Source organism: Haliotis rufescens, unplaced genomic scaffold, assembly GCF_023055435.1.
Source record: "Haliotis rufescens isolate VD_foot unplaced genomic scaffold, xgHalRufe1.0.p SCAF_79, whole genome shotgun sequence".
Taxonomy (NCBI): domain Eukaryota; kingdom Metazoa; phylum Mollusca; class Gastropoda; order Lepetellida; family Haliotidae; genus Haliotis; species Haliotis rufescens.
Genome location: NW_025964371.1, coordinates 310,444 through 322,294, shown reverse-complemented (window position 1 = coordinate 322,294; position 11,851 = coordinate 310,444). Strand labels below are relative to the sequence as shown.

The window sequence follows — 11,851 nt, the reverse complement described above, 5'->3', positions numbered from 1 at the left end:
ACTCTTTCTGAAAAATGTTCCACAATGTTCTTTCTACAGAATCTGTTGTATCATAACATTTGGCTTAGTATGTATTGTGACATTTAATATTCAAATATATAAATAATTCTTTAGTGCCCAAACAACATGTATGATACTTTTAGCTAATTCAGTTTCGTGATTTTCAATTTAAGGTATTCCTTTTTCAAAGTGAGGCATTCAATTTCAAGCTTTAATTTTTGCTTCAACAGAGTTTCCACGGTTGGTGAAGTGAGGGACCCTGTGACATCTGGCTCCTTGGAATACATGTTGGCTCCTTCTGGTTGAGGATGTGGATCTGACATGGCGGTGTCATAAATCTCCCTGAAACAGAAAATATTAAAGTTTTAATTGTAATTTTCACATAAATGTTCTTTTCAATTTCAACAAGCCTGTTGTTTTGTGTTATTATAATGAGAACATTTACATTTATAATCATATCACAATTGTTTAAACAACAATTGACTTAATTTGTGCACAATTGAGGTGTTGATATTATATACAAAAATATACATTTATACTAAGTTTTCAAATAATAATTAGGTCCACAGCAAGTGGTTTTATAAGTTATTCATGGTGTAACATTTATACAAAATTTCATGTGCTTACAGAACAGCAAGTTATACATATTAGGATCCAGGGAAAATGCAAATACCAAATATTAGTAGTTTCAGTTAAAGCTTTTTAGATAGATGCTGGCCTAGCTAAGGTAACATGAACCTATCTCCCAGACATACTATTCAACAAAACAAAAGTTATGTATACATGGTTTTATAGATTTAAAGCTTTTAGATAAAAACTAGCCAAAGGTAACAAGATCCCATCTCCCAGACATAATATCAAATAAGACAAAAGATAGTGTTATAGATTGCCTTGAACTATTTTCTTTAAGCAAATCTCTCATCACCTATACTAGAATAACATTCAGAAAATACTTCAATTTGGACTCATTAAGGATAAGCCATATACAAGCTCGTCTATAGTGATACCATAAGCTCTTTCCAAGCACCCAGTATTTATGTCAGAACAGAACCATGATAATTTTCTAACCCGAAAGGTATCTCATATCATTGATGTACCTGTCAGTAGGTGGCATCAGATCCAGCACCTGCAGCATTGTCGTGTCAATTGAACCTGGCACACCAGTTAGGGTCACGTTGTCCTGGCCTAAGATATCAATGACTGCATTGGTCACTGGGCTGATTGGTGCTGGCGCTGGTCCACCTCCTGTATAAACATTTAATTACAAACTGTAATTTTTTATATCATTTAAAATTTTATTATATATGTTCGTTAATGGAAGGGTTAAGACAATGAAATTTCTAATCATCATCATTATCTAAATGTATTTTGGAAATAATATTCTTCATACAAAAATACACAGAACATTATGATTGATAATTGATCTATTGGTAATACCGTATTTATAATGACCATTGATAGAAGAGTTGTCATGCAATAACCCTGACTTGTATACAGTATGTATGAAGGGAAGAAAAGTACTTGCCAGTTCCTTTTGTCAGTTTCCCAAATTCGGAGTACTTGTGTTTTGCCTGGCTTTTCACGTTCTTCCATTTTTTTCCACCTCTTCCTTTGTTCTCTGGTGTGAACCAGAGGAATTGAGGGTAGCTGTAATAACCTGTAGAGTTAAGGGAAAGTAGTAAGTGTCTTACAATTGTGGAAATATGAAGATAATAAGGGGCCAAGCATTTTGTGAGGGTGCTGAGATTATATTAAAAAAGTAGTCTGATCCCAAATATATATAAAAAATATTTTTCTCAAGTTGATTTATTCAGCCGACAATTAGGATGTTAATATTTTGGATATCACTTCAAGATTTCATATTTAGCCCCAAGTCTGCTGCAAGGGCACTGTCAGTTAAAAAACTCAAATTGGAAATAACAAATGTCCCAGTTTATGATAGTAATAGAATATGTTATGGCTATATCAGAGGTGACTTAAATTCCACTGATAACAGGACCAATCACCAATAGTGATGATTTCATGCTCAGTGGTAGAATGTTGCATTAAATCTACATGCAGTGGTAAATTATGCATTTATAATCGCTTGATTGGCGCACTAATATATCTCGGATAAGTTAAATTAGTAGATGTTCACTGCTAAAATATAACTTTATAAAACTCATGTCTGGTGTAAATACTACATTTGTGTACAACGACTGCCTGAGTGACAGACAACGATATCTGCCTCTGACATGACGTTGGCAATGTGGACAAAGTTTCGCTGTGTGTGTCGTCTGCCGTAAATAGCAACCGGGAAATCCCACCGAAAAAGACGTTCAGACCTTTTTTTTTAAAGAGTTCCACCGGAAGTTTAAAAATAGCTGGGATTCCCCCTAGTGATCACGCGGGTACGTACTACGAAACTGACTTAGTTTTTCTTTTGAGACTTAACTACGTTTCGGACTTAGCATGTTTATGAATATCAAGTTAAGTCTCAGACTTAGCTAAGTCAGATTTCTAAAAATTAAGTTTAGACTTAAGAAAAATCTTAGTTTCTTTATGAATACCGCCCCTGGTCTAAATGTAAAACTAAAGTTGTGAGTGTGCATGATTTTCAGCCGCTTTTAGCAATATTCCTGAAATATCATTTTGAAGGCAATATATGACCATGGACAGATGGAAGGGTTCTTTAACCTTTCCTCATTCAACCAGAATTGTTTGATGAGCAATTTCGCGGTTATTTTATAACGCATTTAAAACAAACATTACTCACCTTTATACAGCACAGGGCATAAACGTCCAGTTTGGTGAAGAGTAAACTTGCAATCTGTAAACAAATGTCTTCTGTAAGGCAGTACCTGATGCAGGTAGCGCGGTTACAGATATTAGAGGGAAAGTAGGGGAGAAAGTTTTCAGTAAATGTTCTTGAAAACGAATAACTTGGACCGATCATCTGCAACACGTCCGAATATAAAAAGCTTTTTTTTTATTTCTGTATTCATCTCAGCAGGTACAGCATACCTATATGTATGCGTGTGTGTCGTGTCAGTAACATTGTTGTACATGGTATTCAAGAAATGTACATCTTTTCATACATATACATTTTAGCCTATAGGGTGAGGTGAAATGGGGTTTAACATCGCGTCCAAGATTATTGCACTTATATAGTGACGTGCATGTACGTGTATGTGTTTGTGTGGCTGCTTGTACTAGTCCGGACTGATGCCTATTTATTGTTCTAGCTCACTGAGATACCATGCTGCAGTTTAACATGAATACCCCACTCAGACACAGTATACTGACTCCGAGCCGACCAGTCCTTGTTTTAGCCCCTCAATCCCGAGCGCCAGACAGGGTATCAACAAGTACCATCTTTTAACGTATTTTGGTATGACGCCGTCAGTGATCGAACCCCGGACCTTCCGCTCTCCGGGCAGACGCTCTACCACTAGACCACGGAAGCGGTCTTAGCCTATAAAGTCAACGTACTGTATCAGTGTGTCTTTATACAGATTCGTTTTTAAACAAAGTATGGAAGGAAGACCAGAACCTGAAACAGTTTGCATGGTTACAATTTGTAAATAACATTACCTTTGCAGCATTGTAATTAACTAAATATCTCATGTTGTATGTGTTCAAAATGTGGCATTAATCTTTACCTACATTGTCTGTATATTACTTGTTTTGTTATTAAAGTTACAATATGCAATGGGTTGTTGTGTTTGCCTTGAAATCCAAACAAAACATTTTCTCTGTTCAAATCAATGGTTCTTTTCACAACGGATATTATCCAAATGTACAGTTTCTCCCAAATCTTTCTTACATGTAAACACTTATATAACCTATGGATTACAGTTTCAGGTTGATTTGTATAGAAAGTAAGCAAAGGAGAGTCAACATATCTAATTTTTTAGAAATATTTGTAAGTTGTAAGAATGTAGTGATTAATCTTAAACTGAAACCATCCAACATCCTCACTTTAAGAACATCTTCCTGCCATCACTAAATGTCTTATTTAGTATACTTTCCCATTTTTCAAAGCCATGAAACTTAACAAACTCCTGTGCTGATAAAGTCTTGTAAATTCTTTACTACCTATATTTTGGTTTGGCAGAGTTGATATACTGAGTGGCATGGTTGGTCGAGGAGATTGACCAATGTTTAAAAGAGATTGGGCTATTTCCTATTTGTATTCTACCATTAAACCATATAGATTGTCTCATAATATCTTGACCAATGTTTAAAAAAGATTGGGCTTTTGGGGATTCAGACATCATTTGTCTTTTCTCTTTATCCTGTTTTCCCTTTAAAATAAATTTAAAACATCTTTTCTGAAAAGTACTAATCACATCTTTTGGCGGGTTGGGTATGGAAGAAAAGACATGATTCAATTTTGACAATAAGAGGCTTTTTAGGACTATATTTCTACCTATTGGAGTCTAATTTCTTACCGCCCATAGGCTCAATTCTCTCTTATTTGGTTCAAACTTTATTTTATAATTATCCTCTACAATATTATCTAAATCAACATCAAAGTTTATTCCTAATAGTTTAAGCTTTGTATTAGTCCAGTCTAGATGCCAATCCTTACATAGTTTATATCTTGATCTCTTTTTTGAACCAATACAAATTAGTTTAGTTTTCTCTGCATTGACCTTAAGACCAGAAAATCTAGCAACTTTGTTCAATTTTTCCTATCTCAATTCCTTTTATTTTAGAATAATTTCTTATCATATTTTTTCCAAAATCTCCGCACATATTATATATATTAGATATATGACGACACTGGGTCACCTTGACGACAGCCTCTTAATATCATAAAAAGGGACTCGCAAATCCATTAACTACTACACAGGATGCTATCCATTTTTGAATTCTTGGTCCAAATTGAAAGAATTTTAGTGCATCAATAATAAAAGTATAATCCACTCAACCATATGTAAGTCTAGTCACCTGTCCAATATATCTCCATAGAACAAATCTCTTTTGGTCCTCATTGATTATAACAGGTAAGACAGTTTTAATTCTATTTTGTATCACTGCTGATGCAAGTTTTTATGATGTATTTAACAACGACATTGGGCGCAAATTCTGGCTTATCTTCTTTTGGTAAGCAAGTAATAAGCCCCTGTTTCTGTGTTATAGATAATGAATAATTTCTGTATCCATAATTTAGTGAATTTATTAAATATTTCCTAAGGTCATTCCAAAAGAATTTCAAACATTCTGTAGTAAATCCATCAGGTCCTGGGCTTTTTCTGTTTTTCAGTTTCTTCGGTTCATCTGAGGTTTCTTTGGCGGTTATTTCCCTTACTAAGCCTAACGGCATTTGGTTAGATAGTCTTGGAATGGCTCAGAAAAAAACTCTTCTAAATTTGATTATTTCACAATCTTCCTCTCTATACAGTCTTTTATAGAACTGTTTAGTTTCTGCAAGCAACTCATCCTGCATTTTATAACAGTTCCAACCTTTCTATTTAATTCTTTAATAAACTTATTTAAAACAAATCGGTATTCTACTGTTAAAGATTAACTTCTATGTTTTCCGCCGTGTTCTATCCATTTTGCCTTTGATCTAATAAAGCCCCCTTTTGTCCTTACGTTGTTTATTTATTTCAATTCATTTTAATCTCATCAATGTTTCCTTTAATTTCGTTCTTTTCTACTTCAATTTGTTTTAGTCTAGATAGGTTTCAAGCTCATAAAGATCTGAGAATAAAGTTTTTTCTTTCGTCTCATTTTTTCGTTTTCTCAGTTGATTAATGATAAATGGATTGTCCTCTTATGGCTAATAATAATATTTCCCATAACAATTGGTCATCAGTTAAATATTTCTTTTCTTCAGTAGACTTATCCTAATATGATGTAATGTGTTTTGTATTGTTTCTTTATTTGTTCCACATAACTCTTATCTCTTATCTGCCATTCACATACCAACACCTCGCACACGTCATGTGCGATATGGCAGTACACAAACGACAAAAGCCGGACACAGCATAGGCATGCGCACAGCAGTCCATATACCTCCACATTCGCATATTGTTTTTGCACTCGACATCAACATGTTGAGGTGCTTATTGTCTACCCGACCGCCTCCGTGGTCTAGTGGTAGAGCGTCCGCCCGGAGAGCGGAAGGTCCGGGGTTTAAAGATGGTACTTGTTGTTATCCTGTCTGGCGCTCGGCATTAAGGGACTAAAACAAGGACTTGTCGGATCGGAGACAGTATGCTGTGTCTGAGTGGGGTATTCATGTTACACTGCAGCATGGTATCTCAGTGGGCTAGCACAATAAATCGGCATCAGTCCGGACTAGTACAAGCAGCCACACACACACACACACACGTGCATGCACGTCGCTATATAAGTCAAATAATCTTGGACGCGACGTTAAACCCAATTTCACCTCACCTATTGTCCACCCGTGTATTGACCCAAATATTCTTGCTAATATACATACTTCTTTGAAAGTCATTTAGAGTACTAAGTAAGGATAAGAATTTATGGATCCTTAAATTCTTATACTTACTTAATATACATACTGCACCTACAGAGAAGGGTTTTATTATAAAATGAACAAACATAAACACTTGACAAATAAAATAGGATGATAATTTGGACTTACATCGCTGTTTTCATCCCTCACAGAACCATCTTTCCTATTTGACATACTGTTATACCAACACCTAGTGGTTAGATAGGTGTGTCAATATTATACATATCAATAAATTGTATACTCAAAGTTGTGTTAAATTTTATGAAACAGTGTGCTGGCGATCATGGCTAGGATTTAATTTCTACTTATCTAATGTGCTGTAATCTCTACAGAAAAATGTTCTTTTACTCCAGTAAAAAATCTATATCACTTTTACCACACAACAAACATAACAGAGCACTAGTATATCACAAGTATGTAGTATCTCACAGCCAGAATAATGGTAATATTCCACCTTATCAATCATCACCGTGAAAGAATACATAAACTCGGTTACATACCAAAGGTCAATGTATGTAAAACTGTTAGTTAAGCTGAACAAAGGGAGGTTGTAGGGGGAGGAAGAGGCAAAACAAGTAGTGGATCAAGCGATCCTTACAAAACCTGTATCTAAATGCCGGGTTTTGTGTTGGACAATCATTATCAGAATGCATCGTAATCTCGTGTCTCTGTGGCATACATACCTTAAGGCTAATTTAAAATCCGTAATGCAACGGTCTCACAACGTTTGCAATTAAACCCAATCTCATTTTAAAACAAATCTTAAAATGTACTCGGCAGTATCAGCTAATAACTGCGCCCTTAGCGTTCACCTACCTGCTGTCAGTGTGTGAGGAGGTCAGTGTGCCATGATAACAGCGATCTCCTCTCTTGTGTACTCCCCAGGCTCGAATGTTCTTTATATATGTACATGGCTTTGAATTTAACAGTGTGTGCGTTGTGTCAACACGGTTCTACCATTACATTGTCCTGCCCTTTCTGGAAGTCTTATTAGGCTTAAACGCTTAAACTAATATATACTCTTCAAAACATGAAACGCACAGATGGTGTGTTGTTCACTGAACCAGACTGCACAAAAAATCCAGTATATAAATTGGATATATGTTAATGGAAAATGTTGGTGGCCTTATATTCGACAAACGGTGCCCCAAAACGCAGCCATTGTCAATTTGCAATGACTCAAACGGCATTGTTTTCACACTTGTTAAACAATGTCATGGATGAATACAGTAATGCATAATGCACGTGCAAGTTATGGCATTCGTAACTCGTGGTAGTGGCTATAAAAAAGGCAGGCATAAGCCAATAATATGTCATTCAATTGTCAACATTTTTCAAGTTAAAAAAAAGCCTAGACTCAGCTCTACCGATCGGAACATCGCCATAGGACGTACCCAAGAGGGGAATCGCTGTCTTCTGTTGCACACCACTTCAACGTCCACCACAGAGCCATTTGCCGCCTTTGAAACCGATACCCACAGTTCAATTCCACTGAAGACCAGCCGACCAAGAGTTACTACCCTGCACAGGATCGCTACATTCGACTGTTCCACCTACTTCATCGTAATGCCACATCTTATGGCTAAGGAGACTGCAGCCGCATCCCCGGTTTGAGGAGGATATCGGACCAGACTGTCAGGAACCATCTTCGCGAATCCGACCAAGAAGACCGGTTGTCCCTGTTTGCAACCGATCCATCGACAGCGACGCTTGCGTTGGTGCCATACCTTACAGGAGAGGAGAGGAGTGTGGTTTAGCGATGAATCACGATTTCGTCTTCACTGGTGAGATGGAAGACAACGTGTTTATTGTCGTAGAAATGAGCGTTTTGCCCCACATTGTGTACGTAAATTCCACAATGTCGGTGGCGGCAGTGTCATGGTGTGGGGTGCCATATACTACACAACGAGATCTGACTTGGTTGTGGTTCAGGGACATTTGACAGCAAATTGCAACATGAATCAAATTCTTCAACCTCACCTCCTTCCAATCATTGACGGCCAGAGAGAGCTGTTTCAACAAGACAACGCTCCACCTCACACAGCTCGTGTCACGGTAAAATACCGCCATAATGCCAACATCAACGACTTGCCCTGGCCGTCGAGATCTCCAGATCTCTACCCAATCGAACACCTCTGGGATGAACTCGATCGACGTGTGCATCAACGTCAGAACATGCAGCAGGCACTCCCATAATTGGCCTACGCTTTACAAGCAGAATTCGTAACTTATCCATTCAGTGCCAAGGAGATGCATAGCCGTGACTGCACCCCGGGGCGGTCACAAGAGATACTGAGTTAAACTTAACCCTGTGGCCTTGTGTGACATGACAATGAACAGTTTTCAATGCCCTTGTACAACGACAACATGTGACTATCAAGCTACAAAATGTCATATTTGTATTTATGATATTAAAATAAATATATAAATATATCGACCTTATTAGGTACAATAAATTTACGCAACTTCTGTCTCCGCGTTACCTTTTTTGAACACACACACACACACACACACACACACACACACACACATACACACACACTGTGTCTCGTCCACACTCGAATGTTAAATAGTCGGTCCGAAAGACACACGCGTGTGGGTGTGCGTGCGTGTGTGTTCATATGTTCATCCTGGTACTAACCAATGCTGGCATACATTGATATCCCAATTGTACACAGGTTCTGTTCATGACCTTCGGTGAGTGGAGTGTAGGTCGGGTATAAATAACGATGGCCGGTTACTAACAATATTGACCAACGGTAACTGAGAAGGCGTGTGAAGGGTCGTGTTTGTTGAGAGGCCATTATACCCTGACCAAACGTACAACTCACAATGGCGGGGTGTCGGGGTGTGTGTGTGTAGGGGGGGGGGGGGGGGGGGGGGGGTCATTGCTCTCCAGCTGCAGCATCCTATGTTTGTCGCTTATGTGGTTCTATACCTAGCTTGATTGTACTTGTCATCGTACGTCAAGGGTGTGTGTCGCTTCTCGCAATATTAAATATCCGTTTTTTTCAGAATTCGCATCTTGATATGTTGGCAAGGTATTAGTGTGGTGCTGTCGCCGTGATATTGGTTGTTGAAAAAACACAAGAAACATGAAAAATTACATATTAGCCAGATACTGTAATCATGAGATAAACATTTGCATCTAAGGGACCGACCATTTGATATTCGGGGACTGGGCCTCGAATTTCAGCGATAAATTACATTGTCCCGAAAATTCTTTAATGAACTTACTATTTAACATTCGATTGGGGACACACTGGGCTGGGATTTTGTATGGAGACGAGATTAAAAACATAGCGCAAAATAAAAACACTCTGCAACAATGTATTTTCAGTCTGTAGCACAATGTTATTGTTTACCAGCACATTTTGGGACAATTTATATTTTTCAATACATTCCCAAGCCCTGCCACCCCGAATATCAAATGATCGGTCCCTTAGATGCAAAATGTTTATCTCATGTATCAAGTATCTGGCTAATATTTTGATGCCCAATGTATATTGAGTGAGTTTATAATGATAAGTTAAACTGCTATGTCGTTATTTTCTATTATTTTCAGAGTTAAACAATGTAGCATACTGTTATGTCTATATGTTGGATTAATTACAGCATCGTTTGGTATTAGCACATCATTAATCATGTTTTTTTGTTTAATTATTCAACATAAATTCATGAAGACCGGTTGTCCCTGTTTGCAACCGATCCATCGACAGCGACGCTTGCGTTGGTGCCATACCTTACAATCTTGGAATTTGAAAACCTGGAGAGGAGTGTGGTTTAGCGATGAATCACGATTTCGTCCTCACCGAGATGGAAGAGATGGAAGACAACGTGTTTATTGTCGTCGAAATGAGCGTTTTGCCCCACATTGTGTACGTAAATTCATGAGTATTTGCCAGAATGCAATCTTCTTCCAGGTTCGCAGCAGATAAGTGCAACTATAACCACTCGGTTATGTATTAATATTATTATAAGGATCTATATTAAGTCAAATAGTCTGTAATACATACGTGTATGATGCATGATGCTATTTATAGTAACTTTGACAAGGCAACAAGGTACGAGAATGTGCAGCAGCGCTTCAATGTCAGCCATCTTGTACATGTTTCGTAAACAATGACAAGCAATCCCACCTCCATCCCCTACTACCGTCTATGCCAATCCTTGTTTTACATTTATTTCATGTTTCTGGGTTCTCTCTGTTGTATTCGACCGCCTCCGTGGTCTACTGATAGAGCGTCCGCCCGGAGAGCGGAAGGTCCGGGGTTCGATCCCCGGCAATGTCATACCAAAAGACGTTTAAAGATGGTACTTGTTGTTACCCTGTCATGCGCTCGGCATTAAGGGGTTAAAGCAAGGACTGGTCGGCTCGGAGTCAGTTTACTGTGTCTGAGTGGGGTATTCATGTTAAACTGCGGCATGGTATCTCAGTGAGCTAGCACTATAAATCGGCATCAGTCCGGCCTAGTACAAGCAGCCACACATACACATACACGTGCATGCACGTCGCTATATAAGTGCAGTAATCTTGGACGCGACGTTAAACCCAATTTAACCTCGCCTCTGTTGTATTCACTTATTTGTATTAGCCGTCAGTATCGGGGAGCCTAGCCAAGTTCAGCCAACACCGTAGCCGATCCATCGCGATATTTCTCATGAGGTCTCAGGATGACAATGGCTTGACGTTCATGTCGACATCACCAGGCATGAACACGCCTATCAAGAAAGTGCAAAGTAGATCGGGACTGATCTGAAAACATGACACGTGACCAGCGACGATTATTCCATATTATTCTTTTGGAATGTAGTCAAATGGGTCCAGAGGGTCTCTGGTATCAAGTTAGGGGAATAATGCTCATAACGATTTAGGGCAAGGTATGAACCCCTAGAGTTGGAAAATGTGTGATAGCATTGCAGCGGTGGCAGCTTTTTAAGGTGTTATCACCCTTTTTTCAAAATGGCCGCCACAATACGCGTTACCACATATAAGTGGCCATATCTAAGCTCATAGAGCAGTTAGGAAGGTCATTCTGGTGTTTATGACTAGGTTTGAGGGGTCCAAGATTTCTTTTCTGCCTTTACCAAAACCATCGGAGCATGTTTTTATGTGAAAATCCAAAATGGCCGCCAGAATGTTTATTACCACATACAAGTGGCCATATCTAAGGTCATAGAGTAGTTAGGACAGTCATTTTGGCGTCTTTGACTTGGTTCGTTTGGTCCATACCTTGCCAAAAATCGCTATGAGCATTATTCCCCTAACTTCATACCAGTGGCCAAAATTTTGGACCGAGGCTGATGGCCTAATATAAAGATTTGTAAGGAGCGACAGAACACGTGGCCGTCGAGCATCGACGCCGTATCGCCAGT

The 11,851-nt window shown here is 38.4% G+C and overlaps 2 protein-coding genes across 2 annotated transcripts in view; both read right to left on the bottom strand.

Annotated features, from left to right (window-relative positions):
• The window catches only part of LOC124152122 (organic cation transporter protein-like), a 30,363-nt gene extending 22,984 nt beyond the window's left edge, over positions 1-7,379 (bottom strand). Inside the window, exons 1-2 of the mRNA XM_048388778.1 lie at positions 7,292-7,379; positions 2,756-2,809 (exon numbers count right to left, since the gene is read on the bottom strand). The gene's annotated coding sequence lies outside the window, so the exon portion shown is untranslated. The remainder of the gene's footprint in view (positions 1-2,755; positions 2,810-7,291) is intronic.
• On the bottom strand, positions 68-4,440 carry LOC125376796. The gene is made up of 4 exons (XM_048388776.1): positions 4,434-4,440; positions 1,526-1,657; positions 1,098-1,245; positions 68-342 (listed from the first exon to the last, which is right to left on the bottom strand). Exons 1-4 carry the CDS (start codon positions 4,438-4,440, stop codon positions 144-146), a joined length of 486 nt encoding a protein of 161 aa, XP_048244733.1. The 3' UTR covers positions 68-143.
• Positions 7,380-11,851: the final 4,472 nt, after the last annotated feature.

Excerpts from the sequence above, each read along its gene's own strand:
- LOC125376796 (XM_048388776.1), bottom strand. Across the intron at positions 1,246-1,525 it reads GAAACTGACAAAAGGAACTG|GAGGTGGACCAGCGCCAGCA; the intron begins GCAAGTACTTTT and ends ATGTTTATACAG. Across the intron at positions 343-1,097 it reads CTGATGCCACCTACTGACAG|GGAGATTTATGACACCGCCA; the intron begins GTACATCAATGA and ends TTTCTGTTTCAG.